This window comes from Erinaceus europaeus, chromosome 12 (genome assembly GCF_950295315.1).
Source record: "Erinaceus europaeus chromosome 12, mEriEur2.1, whole genome shotgun sequence".
Taxonomy (NCBI): Eukaryota; Metazoa; Chordata; class Mammalia; order Eulipotyphla; family Erinaceidae; genus Erinaceus; species Erinaceus europaeus.
Window position 1 is genome coordinate 90,073,999 of NC_080173.1, and position 19,547 is coordinate 90,093,545.

The 19,547-nt window shown below is 40.8% G+C and overlaps 1 protein-coding gene across 1 annotated transcript in view; it reads left to right on the forward strand.

The window, feature by feature from the left end:
- Window positions 1–19,547, forward strand: part of DNAH9 (dynein axonemal heavy chain 9) — a 340,864-nt gene that overhangs the window by 9,199 nt on the left and 312,118 nt on the right. Inside the window, exons 2-6 of the mRNA XM_007522773.3 lie at window positions 587–783; window positions 9,797–9,955; window positions 11,257–11,387; window positions 14,616–14,827; window positions 17,666–17,899. Of these exons, the coding sequence (XP_007522835.2) occupies window positions 587–783; window positions 9,797–9,955; window positions 11,257–11,387; window positions 14,616–14,827; window positions 17,666–17,899 (933 nt within the window). The remainder of the gene's footprint in view (window positions 1–586; window positions 784–9,796; window positions 9,956–11,256; window positions 11,388–14,615; window positions 14,828–17,665; window positions 17,900–19,547) is intronic.

Genomic DNA, 19,547 nt, shown 5'->3' on the forward strand with positions numbered 1-19,547 from the left:
AAATCCTGGAAGCAACATAGGTGTTCAACAACAGATGAGTGGCTGAGTAATTTGTGGTAAATATATACAATAGAATACTACTCAGCTATTAAAAATGATAAAAGTCACCTTTTTTTTTTTTTACCTCATCTTGGATGGAGCTTGAAAGAATGATGTGAAGTGAGATAAGCCAGAAAAAGAAGGATGAATATGGGATGATCCCAGTCATAGACAGAAGTTGAAAAATGAGAACAGAAAGGAAAACACAAAGCAGAACTTGGACTGGAGTTGATGTGTTGCACAGAAGTAAAGGACTCTGGGGTGGGGGGTGGGGGAAGAGTGTTCAGGCCCTGGAACTTGATGGCAGAGGAGGACCTAGGTGGGGGCTTAGAGTGTTATATAGAAAACAGAGAAATGTTTACACATAGACCAACTACTGTATGTTACTGTCTACTGTAAACTGTTAATTCCCTCAATACAGGGGGGAAAAAAGCCTTATAATCACAGAAACCTTAAGAAAGTGTGGGTCTAGATTTTTGGATCCTTTCTTAGAAAAGGTCCTGGAAGTAGAATACCCACTTTTATTTCCTGTGTACCTTTGTTGCAGGTTATTATCCCTGTCTTGACCAATGAGAAGAACCATTTAGACTGGCCCCACGTCTTGTGTCAAGACATCAGGCGGCATGTCCACCATCTCCAGTGTGAATTCTTGGTTATCCTTGAGCAAGTGAAAGGGAAAACTTTGCTGCCTCTTCCAGTAGGTTCAGAAAAAATGCAGTTTGTGGATTCTGAAAGTGAAGCTATGTAAGTACCAGGAGCCTGGCCATATGGGGCTCTGAGATATGGGAGATGCCAGTTTATCTGAGTGTTTTCACTCTGCAGCTTTTCTCTTCCCGACTCTGCACATCTCCTTGTTCTGCACAGGAGAACACTGCACATAGGCCCACTGTCTGCTCTGTTTGGCAACATCCTTAGAGTCAGTTTTGTGCTGATGACCTTCCTTGCCCCAGTCCCTCTGCCTGAGGTCTTGTGAAGCTGTTGTGGCAACATGACCTTTTTTTTTTTTTTTTTTTTCCCCACTCAGAATTATTTCAGGGCTGAGGGCAGCCACACTGATTTCAGTATTTTGCTTATCAGGACAGTGCCTCATCACTGGCAAAGACCCAGGTCCTGTTTGGGAGACAGCCTCGCCTCTTCCCAGCATTTTCTCTGCACATGATATCTCAGAACTAACTCTGTTACAGTGTCAGACCCTCCTCCCTTAATGACTAGAGACTTTTTTCATAGTCCTAGGGATGTTTTTCCAAACAGAAAGAAATCTGTCTTCACTAGTGTTTGAAGTCTATACTTAAAAAAAAATTATTTATTTAATAATGATCAATAAGACCGTAGGATAAGAGGGGTACAATTCCCACCACCAGAGTTCCATATCCCATCTCCTCCATTGGAACCTTTCCTATTCTATATCCCTCTGGGAGCATGGACTCAGGATCATTATGGGGTGTAGAAGGTGGAAGGTCTGGCTTCTGTAATTGCTTCTTTGAGGAACATGGGTGTTGGCAGGTCGATCCATACTCCCAGCCTGTTTCTATCTTTCCCTAGTGAAGCAGGGGTCTGAGGAGGTGGGGTTCCAGGGCACATTGGTGAGGTCATATGTCCACTGAAGTCAGTTTGGCATCATGGTAGCATCTGCTATTTGGTGTCTGAAAAAGCATTAATATATAAAGCGGAACAAATTGTTTAATAATCAGGAATCTAAAGGTAAGACTATAGCAGATGAGATTTGGGGTCTCCATTTTGGGAAAAGCTACTAGGTCTATTTTAGGTATATTTCCAGGTGCCTATGACTTTGCTAATTTTTGTCTGAGCCTGACAGGTAACATGCAGTTGGGCCAGAGGCGCTGTCTGAGGAGATGGTGTCATAGTTGGAAATAGGACTAGAAAGCTGGATCAGGGAACTGGGTAGCTCCCAGTTATGGGAAAAGTGTATAAATATTGTTAACTGTAAACCCTTTGGATTTGATGTGGGGCCCATATTCAGCACAGGAGCCTGTGTAACCTCTGCATCCCTGCAGGTCTGAGCTCACATTCTGTGGTCACAGATAGGAACATTCCAGGCTGCACTCATTTCAGGACCCATCAAGTGGCAGAGTATGTTGACCCAGCCTCCCTTCAGATAGTTGGGCAGTCCCTGCCATTGTTGTTTCACATTGAGGACAAGATCCTGTCGAAGCCCACAAGAGGGCCCACTATGCTATTCCTGGTGGAGATGGACAGCGACAATGGAGAGGGGGATCTTCTAGAGGTCTAGGCCTATCATGTCTGCATGGGAATCCCAGGATTCCCTGATTAGGGCCCTGAACGACGGGCCTGGTAGTGGCCAAAAGAGCTGTCATTAAAGGATGCCGGTCTCTTGCCCCTATCCAGCTTTTGTAGTCCTTACCTTGTCTGACAAGGTTAGCCTTGGAGTGTTTGAGGGAAGTGAAACAGGAAGTAGGTGAGGAGGGTGTCTAGGTCTGAGTAGAAACTATCTGATTAAGAACTGTATGGTTCCTAACAGAAAAAGTGTCTTTATTAGGGCTTTCTACCTGCTTGCTGCACTTATTGAGCCACTGCAAACTATCGTGCACGTCTCCATTAAGGTATATATTTTCCCTTAACTTATGGATGCATGTGCACATGTGTTCTGTCTCATGGGCCCTGGTCTATATCGAGGTTCTGTGACTTTGTTAGGAAGTGCACCACCCGAAATGGGATTGAGGATTCTATGAGCTAGGAATGGTCTTACCAGAGTACTGGAGCTAAAGGGCTGACATTCCATGGCTGGTGTATCTGGACAAAATCCAAAGTGAAGCTTGTCAAGGTGGTACTGGTTACATTGATTTGTTGGAGCTCAGCAGATGCAGTATCAAATGGTATGGGTCAAGTGACATGTGCAGGAAAACGATCAACACCCCAGAGGTTCCAGGACTGGGAGACATGCGAGTATTATAGAGAATGGGGATGGTTCCTGCGGTCTTAGAGTTTGAGAAGACAATAGATAGATTATTGTAACCAAGTTATTTGGGAATTTGGTCACTTTGGAAATCCTATATTTAGGATTTTCTGTATCATAAAAGACCTTACCATGATTTATGCCATTTAAGGCTGTTTACTTGTAGCTGTATCTTACACAGTGACCCAACCAGTTGCTTTAGGTCTCCCTGGTCTAAGACTATAGGTGATTTAATATTTCAAATAAATAGCCATTTTTAGAAATTTATAAACAATTTAAGTTCACTGTTAAATTTCTTTTTTTAATTATCTTTTATTTATTTATTGGATAGACAGCCAGAAATTGAGAGAGAAGGGGGTGATAGAGAGGGAAAGAGACATGGAGACAGCATTGCTTCACCACTTGCAAAGGTCTCCCCCTGCAGATGGGGACTGGGGGCTCAAACCTGGGTCCTTGCACATTCTAACGTATGTGCTCAACCAGGTGTGCCACCCCCCTCCATTAAATTTCAGTCAGCTTAATTTGAAATTTTAAGTGCTTAGAGTGAAGGAATATATACTCAGAACTGGAGTCTGCATCAAAAATTTCAAGACTTTCAATCTAATTTTACCCTCTCATATTGATTAAATAATGATTTATAAGATTTTAAGTTAATAGGAGTATATATTATCACCATTCCTGCTGTCAAAGGTCTGTGTCCCTACCCCCAGCCCCCTATAGTGAAGCTGAAAATCTAACCTCATCCTCCACCCAACGTTTCTTACTTTGTTGAACTGCTCCAAACTCAGTCAAATTCTACTTTGCATTTTCCTGTCTATTCTTCCTTCTTAACTTCTGTTAATGAGTGGGATCATCCCATACTCATCTTTCTCTTTCTTGATATTATGGATTTAATGTATTGTAGTGCCATTATTCAACAATTTTTTATTTTCTCTGATATATGGCAAGTATTATAGTGATGTTCTTGTTTATAAGAGGTCTTTTAGTACCTCTTTTAGAGCAGGCTTGGTGATGGTTGCATTCTTTAACTGTTGTCTGTCTGAGAAGGTTTTGATCCCTCTATCTAGTTTGAATGAAAGTCTAGCAGGATATATTATCCTTGGTTGAAACCCTTTTTCATTCAGGGTTAGATAGATATCTTGCCATTCTCTTCTGGCTTTTAGAGTGTGAGTGGAGAAGTCTACTGATATTCTTATGGGTTTTCCCCTGTATGTGACTTTTTGTTTTTCTCTTGCAGCCTTTAGGATCCTTTATTTATCCTTATTTCTTTTCATTGTAATTATGATGTGTCTTGGTGTCTTCAGGTCCGGGTTGATTCTGCTTGGGACTCTCTGGGCCTCTTGAATCTTAATGTCCTTTCTGTTGTTTAGGTCTGGGAAGTTTTCTTCTATTATATCCTCTAGAATGTTTACTTCCCCTTCCTCTCTTTCTTCTTCTGGTAGGCCAATTATATGAATGTTACTTCTTTCAAGATCATCCCATATGTCTCTGTTGTTGTTTTCAGTGTCTCTCAATCTCTTTTTGAGCTCTTCTACCTCTTTCTTAGTTTTCTCTAGCTCATCCTCTGTCTGGATAATTCTGTTTTCTGCTTCTGTTAATCTGCCTTCCCTTCCCTCAGCTTCTTTCTTCAGTTCAGTTATAGTATTCGCTTGTTCTGCTAATTGGCCTTTTAGCTCACCTATTTCAGCTTTCATTTCTCTAATTACCTCAAGGTAGCTTGTATTTTCTCTGAGGGTCTCATCTTCTGTTTCCCTAATTCTGCTAGCCCTTTCCTCCGTAGTCATCTTCATTTCTGTGATTATTAGGCTTACTATTGCTTGCATACTTTTCTTATTTATGGTTACTTCTGACTGATTTGGAGTTTCTTCTGGGCTCCTGTCTTAATTCATTGTAGTAGCAGTTTTATTTGCTCTTGATTTAACCTTTTTTTTTAATTGATGTGGTTTTTATTTTTCTGTTCTATTGTTCTTCAGTTGTTGTGTTTTGGGTACAAGCCACTCTATACTAAAGACCTTTATGACAAATGCAGTCACCAATCTCAGAAATTACAATAGCAACTGAAGCAAGTATTGTTGCAGTTCAACCAATACCAGTTAGACAAACAACACCTCCATTCTAAGAAAAAATAGCAACCAAATCCAAAAGAAAAAGAGCAAGGAAAAAAGGGAAAGCAAGAATAGACAATTATGCAAATCTACTGTCCACTATAAATTCTAGGGATAGAAAGAGGAGAAAGGGAAGTAGAGAAGACACAGACACACACACACACACACACACACACACTCACTCCACTCCGAGTCAGATTTCTTCACCAGAATAATTCACAAGTGAGTATCAGTGAATTCAGAAAGCAAAACAAGGAGGAAGGAAGAAAAGAAAAAAAAAATTAAAAAAGAAGAGCAGTGAAAGGAAAGAGGTTTTTATTTATTTATTTATTTTTAATTAGGTAGGAGGAGGGAAAAAGGGGAGAGTGGATGGACGAAGTAGAGAAAAACAAGTTCCTCTCACAATGGATAGGACACCCAGGCACCTAGCAATGGAAGAAACAACAACAGTTAATTTTGGTCAACCTGCAGAAGGAGGAGGGAAAAGGGACACACGTATATAATGACAGTAATAATAAAATAAAATAGAGTAAAAAACTCTAACCATCAGTCTGCAGCTTGAACCACTCCTGATTGGCTGCAGGCAGCCTGAGCAAAGACAGCCAATTGTAAAAAGTATCAAAAAAAAACCCAAAATATCTGAGTAATATATATATATACACACATTTCACAACTTTCTTAGCCACTCATCTGTTGTTGGAAACCTCAGTTGCTTCCAGGTTTGGGCTATTACAAATTGTGCTGCTAAGAACATAGGTGTATATAATATCTTTTTGGATGGGTGTGATTGAGTCCTTAGGGTATATCCTATCCCTGGAAGAGAAATTACTAGGTCATAGGGAAGGTGCATTTCAATCACACCCATCCAAAATGATATTATATACACCTATGTTCATAACAGCACAATTTGTAGTTATTGTTATTGATGTCGGTGTTGGATAGGACAGAGAGAAATGGAGAGAGAAGGGGAAGACAGAGAGGGGGAGAGAAAGACGCCTGCAGACCTGCTTCACCACTTGTGAATCAACTCCCCTGCAGGTGGGGAGCTGGGGGCTCAAACCTGGATCCTTCCACCCATTTTTGCACTTTGTGCCAAGTGCACTTAACCTGCTGTGCTACCTCCAGGCTCCCTCTGCTGCTGCTGCTCCTGTTTTTGATGTATGACATTCTCACAGGAGTGAAGTGGTATCTCATTGTTGTCTTTATTTGCATTTCTCTACAATCAGTTACCTGGAGCAATTTTTCATGTTTGTTGGCCCTTTGTATTTATTTTATTTTGAAAATTTTTTAATTTTATTTATTTATTCCCCTTTTCCCCCTTTCTTATTGTTGTTGTAGTTATTACTGTTGTTGTTATTGGTGTCATCATTGTTAGATAGGACAGAGAGAAATGAAGGGAGGAGGGGAAGACAGAGGGGGGAGAGAAAGATAGATACCTGCAGACCTGCTTCACTGTCTGTGAAGGGACTCTCCTACAGGTGGGGAGCCAGGGCCTGGAACCGGGATCCTTAAGCTGGTCCTTGCACTTTGCACACGTGCCCTTAACCCGCTACGCTACCGCCTGACACCCAGCCCTTTGTATTTCTTCTGTAGTGAATATTCTGTTCATATCCTCTCCCCAGTTTTGGATTGAGTCATTTGCTTTTTAATGTTGAGTTTGGTGAACTCTTTATTTTGGTTATTAGCCTCTTCTCTGATGTATGGTATGTAAAGATCTTCCATTCTGTGAGGGGTCTCTTTGTTTGGGTCATGGTATCTTGCTGCACAGAAGCTTTTCAATTTAATGTAGCCCCATTGATTTGCCTTTTAGTCTTCCGTGCAATTGGGTTTGTGTAATCAAAGATACTCTTGAGGTTTAGGTGGGGAAGTGTTCTGCCAATATTTTCCTCTAAGTATTTGATCATTTCTGGGTCTTTGATCATCCAGGTCTTTGATCCATTTGGAGTTGACTTTTATTTCTGGTGAGATGAAGTTGTTCAGTTTCACTCTTCTTAAAGTTTCAACTAAGTTTTCCTAGCACTATTTACTGAAGAGACCCTCCTTCCTCCAATTAATAGTTTGGGCCCCCTTATCAAAAATTAGGTGTCCATAGGTGTGGGGAAAGTCTGTGCTTTTTAATTTAAAAATTAAATTAGTGATTGAAGTGAATAGACATTAAAACCCATTTCCCCTGCTCCCCCCCCCACCCCATTGAGTGTTACCACACACCATCACCTTCTACTTACCATTCAACCTATGAACCATCTTTTTTTCTGTCCCATGAGGTTTTTTTTTTCTATTTCTTTCAATTCAGTCTATAGTAAATGATGTATTTTGCTATATCTTAACCTGTACTTTTTTTTTTTTGAGGAGGGAGAACACTTGTAGTAAGAAGTTTAAGGTAGAAAATATTTCATAAACATAGAAAAAAAATCCATCTTTTGTATTTTCTGAGGTCCCCGGTGTCTGAGGTTGAATTCCTCACACCAGAGTTGAGTAATGCTCTGGTCTCTCATTCTGACTTTCATGAAAATAAATAAAGCTTTTTAAAAATGTCCACGGTATTTGCATCTTAAATCTTTATTGGCATCAGGCAGAAATCTCTCCCTTGATGTTTTAGACCCTGAGAAAGAAGATTTTGTTGGTTCAACACAGTAAGTGTGAATGGAAGACTATGGCAGCATCCACGATCTCTATAATGTCTTTGACTTTCTGAATAAAATGTCATTAACTATGAGACAAGGTTATGTAGAACTTGGTATAAAGGCTGTAAATCAGGCTTCTTAGCTAAGCTCTGTTACTTTAGTTAGGTAGCTTGGGATCAATTATTTGATCTCTTTCAACCTCAGGTTTCTTATTTGTAAAACAGAGATGACCTTAGCACCTTCCTCATACTTCTTGTGAGAAAAAAAAAAATCCATGAAACTTCTCTTATGATGGTGCAAGCATGTAAATGTATATTATGACAAAATTGGAGAGACTTGAAATTGGGGGTTTTCCCAAAGAATCAAAAGTCAAGGTCTGTCAATGCTCAGGATATACTACACCTGTATCTTCAAAAATAACTTGGGGGTTGTAAGGGGAATGGGGGAAAGTCATGTTGAAAACTGAAGTGGGAGACAAGTAAGTGATATAACCTCCGTTGAACAAGAAGGGTCAACTCTAAAATGCCAACTGACCACACCTGGCTGAAATTCTCCAGAAATTCTTTTGTGTGAATATATACCTTCTTATATGAGCTCAAGCTGCTGTATAATGCCAGAAATTTCTGAATGTATTACTGTCGTGTGTGTGTGTGTGTGTGTGTGTGTGTGTGTGTGTGTTTATTTTTTTATCAGAGTACTGTGCAGCTCTGGCATATGGTATTGCTGGGAACTGAACCTTGGACCTCAGAGCCTCAGGCATGAAATTTTTTGTACAACCACTAAGCTGTCTTCACAGCTCCATAGCTGTGTTTTAAGGGGCTGTGAATTTCTCTGAATAAGAATTAAAACCCAGGATGAAAATGTACTTTATAATGAGTTTTTGCTACATATCTAATTTGGAGTAATTTCCCAGTTAACTGGAAAAGTTACTCTGGTTTAATAAGAATATTCAATTTTCAAAATAAATTTTAATTCTCCTTTTTATATTTTAACATAATAGCCTTCAGTGTGTGTGTGTGTGTGTGTGTGTGTGTGTGTGTGTGTAATCCCTTTGTTCAAATTTAATAATTTCCCAGAAAACAGGATCATATTTCAGCGAGGTGAATATATCCTCCCTTCAAAGCCTTCCATAATCACTTGTGCCATATCACTGCTTGGCAAATATGAATTAAATTAAATTAAATTAAGTGAAGGCAGGCTTCTGGTATGAAAATATGTGCTAAATTCTCATTTGCCATTTGTGCCCTGAGTTAAAAGCATGAATAGCTTTTAGTTATCACTTTGCAAAAAGACAACTAAAATTCCCTCTCTCTCTCTCTCTCTCTTTTTTTGCCTGTGATTTTTATATTCTTCCCTCAAAATTCCCAGTTTATTTTTAGAACGTTGTAGGATAATGACCACTTAGGAATTCTAGTCTTCACTGGAAAGGTGTAGACAAAGTGAAATTCACAGTGGTGACCAGATGCCCAATAATTTACCTTGTGGGAAAGAAATAGCCTATGTCCTCTTGCTTCATAGTTCAGAACTCACACAGAAGTGAGGAAATAACAGGGAAGTAGATGAGATTCCACATAGAAACTCTCTCCCCAAAGAGTTGATCTACTTACTAAGGAATGTTGCTTTGTCAACAGGGAACTTACTGACATTGGTGGGATTCAAACAAGGGTTTGATATTCATCTAAATGCATCCTATTCAATGAAGTCATCACTGAAAGAAAGACTAGATATAATTAGAAGTATTGATTTTTCGGAATACTGGAAAACCCTGACTCTTGAATATATATCAGAATTTTGTCTGGAGAGAGGATCTTCATCATACTCTTCATTGACTGCCCAGAATCTATTGGGTTGTTGGAAAAGTTACAGTACATTTTTTGCAAAGAACAACAGAAAGAAATACATTATGACTTTGCAGACAACTCAATATGGTACAACAGAAGTTAAGAATGTCTGGGGATTTTCCATTTAAAAAAATAGTGATTTAATAATGATTAACAAGATTGTAAAATAACAGAGGTATAATTTCATACAGTTCCCCCACCAGAGTTCCATGTCCCATCCCCTCCAATTAAGTTATTTCTAATCTTTCACAGCTTGGATTCCACAGATAAGTCAGTCATCTATGCTATTGAGTCTGCAGTGATCCAATGGAGTCACCGAGTTCAGGTGGTACTCAAGAGAGAATCTTCCCAACCACTCATAAAAGGGGAGAACCCAACCCCTAAGGTGGAGTTGGAATTCTGGAAAAGCCGGTAAGTACATGTTTGAAACCTGGTGAGTAAATATCTTACTGAGGATACTGACCTGACTTAGCTAGTCATTAAGTCTGGTGTTCTATTCAATTAATTTCTAATCATCCCCAGGACAGCTTTATTGGAGTTAATACAATTTTTCCCCCTCCAAGATTATTGTTGGGGCTAGGTGATGACACTATGAATCCACTGTTCCTGGTGGCCTTTTTTTTTTTTCCATTTTATTGGGTAGGACAGAGAGAAATTGAGAGAGGAGGGGGAGACAGAGAAAGAAAGACACCTGCAGACCTGTTTCACTACTCGTGAAGCTTTTCCCCCTTCAGGGGGGGATCCAAGGCTTCAAACCCAGATCCTTGTGTGGGTCTTTGCACTTAGTACTTTGTGCACTTAACTAGGTGCACTACTGCCCAAACCCCTCAATAATTTTTTTTTATACACAAGGAGATACATACACACTTTTCTTAAGTTACAGATTCACTTTCATCTCTTAGGTTATATTTTTCAAAGGTTCTTTCAAATACATGTCAACTTAAGTGATCCTCATATTTCCCTTTTACTTGTTGACTGGTTTCTCCTTGCTTAGTCAGAGCTCTTTGCACAGAATTCCTATGAAGAGAGAGGGCGCTTGAAAGTTGGCTTGAGAACTAGGTCCTGGTTGATCCTTAGCAGGGGTAGAAAATCCATCATTCAGTGTCAAGGGGATTCCCGAAAAACCTAATTACTGTTCCTGGTCCTGCTCATTCTTGCCATTTCAGTGCTCTTGTTTATCATTGTACTGATTAATTCTTTCCTCAGAATGACATAGACAGATGTTTGAGGCAGATGTCTGACCCCTGTACTGAGTGGAATATTCCTGTCACATGATCAAACTTGCCTATAAGGCTTCAGCCTTGGGTGTGTCACCATGCTAGTGGCTTTCCCTTCATGCTTGATTTCTGACCGTTCCATTGACCTGCTGCTGGGCCATTCTCGGGCAGTTTTGCTCTGAGAGGACTTCTCTCACCTCACCAAACCTTGTTGCAAGAGCTAATGACCTCCAGCTGCCAGACTTTTAGGCCAACAGATGGTCACAGCACTGTTTCCTGCTGTTGCCTCCTGCCCCTTGAACCCAGAGTGCCTGATTCAAACTATTGCTCAGACTCTTCTGTGAACAGATGCCCCCAGCGATTTGGGCTGGAGAGCAGACTCGGTAGAAATAGTTTGAGTCAGGGCTCTTTTTTTTTCCTTTCCTTCTTGTCTGTTTTAGCATGGAAGATCCCAGTGTAACTTGAATTTCCTGACTCTTCCCCCTGACATTGCAGGTCTGAGGATCTGGAATACATTTACAATCAACTGAGAACAATAAAGGTGAGGGGTATGACCGAACTCCTGGACAAGCTTCAGAGCAGCTATTTCCCAGCTTTCCAAGCCATGTTCAGGGATATTGTAGCAGGTGAGGACCCAGCAAGAAATTTTCATAAGTAGTACACTAAACTTTATTTATTTTTTTAATTTAGTGTTCAATTCTTCTGCTGAGTTCCAGCATTTCAAGTCTTTATAACTCTCCATTCTGGTACAATAGCCATGATACTTTTAAAAACAGGAAAACAACTATCCTATACTTGGTTTGCATTTCCTCTGCTCTATTATTATTTTTTTTAAAATTCCTTTATTGGGGGATTAATGGTTTACAGTCAATAGTAAAATATAATAGTTTGTACATGTATAACATTTCCACAAAACAATGCAACCCCTACTAGGTGCTCCTCTGCCATCATGTTCCAGGACCTGAATGTTCCTCCCCCTCACACACCCCAGAGACTTTTACTTTGGTGCAATACACCAACTCCAGTTCAAGTTCTGCTTAGTGTTTTCCCATTTCCTCTGCTTCATAACCTTGACAAAGGCACATGACCTCTCTGAACTTTAGTGTATGTACTATGGTAGCGTGCACGCGCGCACACACACACACACACACACACACACACACACACTTTCTCCCTACTTTCCTGGGCCACGGTGAGCTAATGTAGCTAGAAGTATTTTTTGAGACTATACTACTCTATACAAATGCATGTTGGTATTTTTCGCCTCTGAGATTCAAATCTTTCTGCTCCTGACTTCTTGAGAAGTCTCCATTCCTTTTCTCACCCCGTTTTGCTTTCTGTGTTCCCACTGTCAGATGGAACTGCAATTTCCTGGCCATCTGAACATCAGACAAGATGGGCCCTTGTCAAAATTGCAAAGTCTGTAATTAGAAGTAGGTAGTTTTTTTTCTGAGGGTTCCCTCTTCCCTTATCAGAATATATTCTTCTTCTCCTCCTTCCTAGCAAATCTCCTATCTCTTCAGTACGATAGGTCAGAATATGCTTTTAAAGATATATGCAATTTTATATGATTTTTTTTTCTTTTAAATCTTTTTAAAAAATATCTTTATTTACTGGAGGGAGACAGCCAGAAATCGAGAGGGAAAGGGGATATAGAGAAGGAGAGAGAAAGGGAGACACCTGCAGCCTTGCTTCACTGCTTGCAAAGCTTTCCGCCTGTGGGTGGGGACCAGGGCCTTGAACCTGGGTCCTTGCACATTGTAACATGTGTCCTCAACCAGGTTCATCACCACCTGGCCCCTAATTTTACATGATTTAAGTTAATACAAGCAGTGATTTTAAACGTGTTCTTCTTTATTATAATTCTTTTTAAAAAAACATTTTCTTTTAAAAAATTTTTATTTTTATTTTTTATTATCTTTATTTATTTGATACAAGCAGCCAGAAATTGAAGGGAAGTGGGGAGGGAGACAGGGAGAGAGACAGGGAGACACCTGCAGCACTGCTTCACCACTTTTTGAAGCTTTTCTCCTGCAGGTGGGGATGGGGGCTTGAACCCAGGACCTTGTGCATTATAACACTTGTGCTCAATCAGGTGTGCCACCACCCCAGCCCTCTTATAATTTTTAATTTAAGTACAGACTCCTATGACATTTCAAAATATAAAACGAGTCAAAGTTTATTTGTCTTGTGTCTGTGTCTAGAGCACATCAATTTTTTTTTGTCTTTGTAGGATTAGAAGACACTTAACCAAAAGGATGCAATTCTCAGCACTAGAGTTTCTGATATTTGCTATATAACAGACAGGAACTGGCTAGCCTTTGAGCCCTAAAATTATAACACAAAGCTACTAGTGAGCATAGAAAGCTGGCATGGAGTATGGTCTCTCTTGAGACCACAGTTTATTGCTTTGTTGAGAGATTTGTAAAAAAAAAAAAAAAAAAAAGTATGCACAGATGCATTTAAAATGTGTTAAAGAAGTCTGCTTTTGTCAGGTGATAACAGTTCTCTGTTTCAAGTAGTGATTAAAAAGTTTTATTTCATATTATTTTATTTACATTAAAACAGGAATTGGGCGTTAGGCGGTAGCACAGAGGGTTAAGCGCACATGGCACAAAGCGCAAGGACCGGCATGAGGATCCCGGTTGGAGCCCCACCCTGGCTCCCCACCTGCAGAGGGGTCACTTCAAAAGCAGTGAGTCAGGTCTGCAGGTATCTATCTTTCCCTCCTCTCTCCACTTTTCTCTGTCCTCTTCAACAATAATGACATCAGTAACGACAATAATAATAACTACAACAACTATAAAAAAAAACAGGAGTCTATTTAAAAAAGTATAAAAGTATAGTATAGGTAAAAGTATTCACCAAGTATTACTGTGAGTCAAATGTGATACAATAAATATGAAGCAGATATATGTACACATGACTAAAACTTAGGGCTCTGAATGGTACCATAAGGGGAAACCCCCTTAACATGTTCTCAGGTCTTTTCTTCAGGACACATCAAAATTGGCAGATGCACTCAGCAGAATGTCTGTTGGATTTCAACATCCATCAGCCCACGTGGTGGTTTGGATATTTCCCATCAGGACCTCCATTTAAAAATCACTGCTCTGGGACCAGTGAAATGGCTCACTTGGACAGTACACTGCTTCTCCACATGTGCGATCTAGGTTCAGACCTAACCCCCCAATGCACTGAAGAAAAGTTCCAGTGCCGTGGTCTCTTTCCCTTTCCCTCGGTCTCTCTATTCTCTCATCTCTATCTAAAAAATAAATAAATAAAAATATACACCAGTCAATTTACCATGACAATTGATTTTCAAAAACTCAAATCTTTGGCTGCTTCTCACATCTCCACTTGGAATAGAAAATAGAAAGTGTAAATGTATGTATCACCAACCCTTATGTGTGGTGAGCTCCACACCTCATCCGGACAGTGATGCTTTTGCTTCATTGAGAAGGGTGAGCCAGTTCATAGGAAGACCCCAGGCAAGGTAATTTAGAATTTCATTGCTTCACTTATGCAATGGGGCTAGCAAAGCTCCCATCACTGCATTTTCTATGAGATGGCCTAGTCTGGTGAGTAGAATAATGCCTGGCACAGTGAAACTGTTTAATAACTTGTGCATATTTTGAGTTTCCTTGAGGATGAATGCAGGGCTTTATCCACCTAATAGAACCAGGTCCAGTCATGTCTGCACAAAAGCTATAAAGTTTGAGGGCACCAGTCTTCTCTCTTATTTCAGTTTGGGAAGAAAGATCAGCCTTCCCTCTGTAGATCCCTGGCACGAGGACTCATCACTGGGTCTGAGCCCTGAGCAAAGGAAGGTGACCGTCTTCAATTCCTTGCAGCTCTGAAAGAGGCACAGGACATCCACACCCACTTGATGCCACTGCACCGCCACTTAGAAACCATCGAGGGAATGGAATTCCCGGAAGTAAAGCCCAGGCTGCGACCTCTGCTCCATGTGGTCTGTTTGATCTGGGCCACTTGCAGCCCCTATCGCTGCCCAGGACGGCTCACTGTGCTGCTTCAGGAGATCTGCAACCTTCTTATCCTGCAGGTGAGCTTGCCCAAGGCTGCCCAGCAGCTTGTCCTGGGGGGGGGGGTGTTTCCTTGGGCATGACCTCCTAGGGATGAAGTGACCTACTTTATTGCGGCGCCCCATCACGAACGCCAGGGATCCTGACAGGGTCATCTCCTCTGGACCTGCATTCAGACTTCAAGGAAGCTGGGCAGGAAGGACAAGAATGGGTTGAGGCATTCTCCCCTCGTTATTGCTACAAATAATTATAGTGTCACAATTGATTAATAGTGCTTTGGCAGTGCCTGGTGGGAATGGAGAGTCAGAAGCACCCCCTCTCCCTTACACAGGGGCAAATTTGAAAGTTACATTATGAAAGTGGGGAAGGTGGGTCAGCACAGATGGACAAAAGAAGTCATGTTATTACCTGCCCCTCAAAGAAAGAATACAGAGATTGAGGCCTCCCAGGTACAAGTTGACGTATTGAAACAAAGAAATATTAATAGTTAAACTGTACCAGACCTAGATGAGCAGTGGTCCACGACTAGGCAAAGATCCGTGTGCCCCCCCATAGAAGATTAATGATAGAAATAGCCCTCAGCAAAAGTCTAAAACAATTCTGGGTATGACCTCCCCTGAGAACAGGGCGATACTAAACATTGTACCATTCTTTACAGTAAAAGGGGAGTAACATGTAGTCTGCCAAAGCCACAAGACTATGATGCTTATTCCTACTTCCTTATGAGCTGGTTGTTTAGGAAACCTGAATGTAACCTGGAAAAGTATAAAAGCTAAAGCAGTTTCACTATTAAAATGAGTCCAGATTCACCCTCCAATAGAGTGTGGTGTCTATCTGTTCTCCATTGCGCCGACTCCTGACCCACCAGGGAGGTTGCCTTCAAGACTCCTGACTCTTCTGCTGCTCATCTGCTGTAGTGGTCCGTGGCACTTTATGACTCATCCCTCCCTCACCCCCGTGTGCCATGGTAAAGAGAAGACGACCTGCATTAATGAAAGTGTAACTCGGTGACTCGTGTGACTCCAGCGGGGACCATTCACTTCACTGTCAAAACGTACATCGTGCCCTGCTCATGCCTGTGAACCACCGAAAAGTAGCTACTTGTGATACACACTTCCGTGTTCTCCTTCCTTATATATTCCCGTGGCGATAACCAAAACAGCATAAACCTCAACCAATAAGTCTGTAAGCAGAACTAGAGCACTTAATGTGGTTTGAGTAGTTTTTATCCCCCCCTCCCAACCCAAGTTGGCTTCTTTTCCTTCTAGGCATCTATGACCTTGAGAAAACAATGAACACATTTAAACTAGCAACTAACCACTAGCGTCCGTGGAGCACATTGCAAGCTCCAGATTGCTTTGACTTTCGGGTTTGTGGTCAGTTTTTGGATGAGCCCTCAAGGTGGGCAGAGGCAGCTGAATTAATATATTATTTTAAAATGTGGGCCAACCTTCAAGGCAATGAATTGAAACACGTAAGATCATCTAATTTAGTACCAGAAATCTGGTTATTGCACTCTTTAAAAAAGCATTCTTCCATAAATCCATATATATATATTTTTTTTTTTTCTTAGAAAGTATTTAATGGTGCATTGCACCAAAGTAAAAGACTCTGGGGTGCAGGAGGGAAGGGTTCAGGTCCTGGAACATGATGGCGGAGGAGGACCTAGTGGGGGTTGAATTGTTATGTGGAGAACTGGGAAATGTTACACATGTACAAACTATTATATTTCACTGTTGACTGTAAACCATTAATCCCTCACTAAATAAATTTAAAAATAAATAAAATTACAAAAAACAAAGTGTTATAAAAACCTTCAAAGTCCAGGGTAAGTGTAGCTTTGGCTGTGGCCTACAGTAAGGTCTTTGATGCTGGCACTAGCACTTCATTATTTCTGTCCCTTCATGTGGTAGTGTGGATACCTCTCTCGTGGAGTCAAATTCAAGACAGATACAGATAAATGATTCTATTTCAAAATGTCCTTTCCTTCAAATTATTTTTACTACAGAAAGTCAATGGGACTAGGTGGTGGCAACTCTGATTGAATGCATATGTTACCATGAGCAAGGTCCTGGGTTCAGGCCCCGAGCCCCTATCTGCTGGGGGAAGCTTCACAATCTATGCATGTTTATCTTTAATTCTCCCTCTCTATCTCCCCCTCCTCTTTCAGTTTCTCTCTGTCCTGTCAAATGAGAGAGAGAGAAAAAAAATGGCGGCTGGAAGTAGTGGATTCATCGTGCAGAAACCAAGCCCCAGTGATAACTCTGGTGGCAATAAAAACAACAACAAAATAAAGCCAGTAGATCACTAAAGAACATGTGGGGTTAGAATATCTGCCTCAGGGAGTTGGGCGGTAGTGCAGTGGGTTAAGTGCACGTAGCGCGCAAAGCTCAGGGACCAGCATTAAGGATCCCGGTTGGAGTCCTCGGCTCCCCACCTACAGGGGAGTCGCTTCACAGGCGGTGGGGCAGGTCTGCAGGTGTCTGTCTTTCTCTCCCCGCTCTGTCTTCCCCCTCCTCTCTCCATTTCTCTCTGTCCTATCCATCAACAACGACAACAAGAATAACTACAACAATAAAACAACAAGGGCAACAAAAGGGAATAAACAAACAAACAAACAAAAAGAATATCAGGCCCAGCTGGCCCAGTCAAAGTGTTATCATGTATCTTCATCTTGGATGGGTTACTTACCCAAACCTGAGCCTATCACTGGCTTCTTAGCTTGAACCTGGTTCACCTGTGGGGAAAAAAAACATTTGAGTAATTTTTCAATTCCAGTTATCTTGTTCTTTCTCAAAGTGATGGAATGGTCTATATTCAGAACCAGGATGAGTGACACTAATCTCTTTTCTCTGCAGGCCTCAAATTACCTCAGCCCAGAAGATCTCCTGAGAAGTGAGGTAGAAGAAAGTCAGAGAAAACTGCACGTGGTCGTGGATACTTTGAGTTTTTTCAAGCAGGTGTTTCAGGACAGAAGAGAGAAGCTCCATACATATTTCAAAGAGAGCCATGAAGTAAAGAATTGGGATTTTCAGTCTTCCTTGGTCTTTGTGCGACTGGATGATTTCCTAGGACGACTGCACATGGTAGAGGTGAGTCCACTCCTTCACCTCAGACCCCTTGTTCCCCACAGGAGCAAGTCATCCAAGGATTGAAAGACTAGAGGAAAATGATGAGTCCAACATGGTGGCGAACCCTTCATTGACCGGAAGAACTAGTAGGAAGCTTTTATAGGTATTTAGATTAATCATGTGATCCTTATGTACTCATGGTTCTGTTAGAATTTTATGAAATTATTAAGTCCTGGTTGGAAAGAAGTTGCCAAAGACACAACTAATTTATTTGATCTTTCTCATTTATTTATTTTTTAAACAGCTTGGGCAGCATACATTTTATGCTTTCATGATGTCATTGTTCTGGTGGTTTGGGTTGCTTTTATATTTTTAAAGATTTTATTTATTTATTAATGAGAAAGGAGAGGAGAGAGAGAGAGAGAGGATGAGAATCAGACATTAGTCTGGTACATGTGCTGCTAGGGATTGAACTTGGGACCTCATGCTTGAGACTCCACTGCTTTATCCACTGCACCATCTCCTGGACCACTTGGGTTGTCTTTCTATTCAAATAGAGAATGAGAAAGAGACAGAGAGAAGGCAAGACAGAGAAGGCAAGACACTATAGCATCATAAATTCCTGTGAGCCCATAGGACCTCCCAAATGGTGTTGGGTCTCCATCATGAACTACACACATGGCAAGGCCTGTGCCCTACCTAGTAAGTTATTACTCCTGCCCCCAAAATGTCCACAGTCTTTGTTTATTTTTTAAAAAAAAATTATTAGTGATTTAATAATGATTAACAACATTATAACGGGTACAATTCCATACAGTTCCCACCACCAGAGTTCCATGTCCTATCTCCTCCATTGGAAGCTTCCCTATTCTTTATCCCTCTGGGACTATGGACCCAGGATCATTATTGGGTGCAGAAGGTGAAAGCTCTGTTTTTTTTAATTGCTTCTGCACTGGACATGGACGTTGGCTGGTTGATCTATATCCCCAGCCTGTTTCTGTCTTTCCCAAGTGGGGTAGGGCTCTGGAGAGGTGAGGTTCTGAGACCCATTGGTGAGGTCGTCTGCTCAGGGTAGTTAGGATGGCATCATAGTAGCATCTGCAAATTGATGGCTGAAAAGTGGTAAGACATAAAGCAGGACAGACTGTTTTTAATAAACAGGAACCCAAAGGTAGGAATAGAGCAGATGAAATTCGGGGTCTTTGGGTGGGAAGAAGCTAGGAAGCCTATCTTAGGTATGTTCCAAGGGGTCCCTGACTTTAGTAATCTTTGTCCGAGCCTGATAATTTGAACTCTTATTCAGATCAACTGTTCCTGAAAAACATGATGAAGAAAATGCAACAACTGACCATTTCCACAAAACCATTGCTTTGAACTTCTCCATTCTTTCACCATTATAATAGTTCTAAAAACTACAACACTAGTGAGCCCTTGTGCAAATAGAAATACAACCTACACTCAAATCTGTATATTTCCCCTAATTATTCAAGTTAAGGTTTATACTGTTTTTTGGACCAGGATGTGAGTGCATGTTTTTTTTTTCTTTTTCTTCTCATCGGTATTGTACTCAAATTTTATTTTAATCAATTGGCCTTTTTAACACTTTGAAATTTGATATTTTTTGATTAAACTAGGTAGGGAAAGCAGTGGTGATAATGAAATAAAGTGT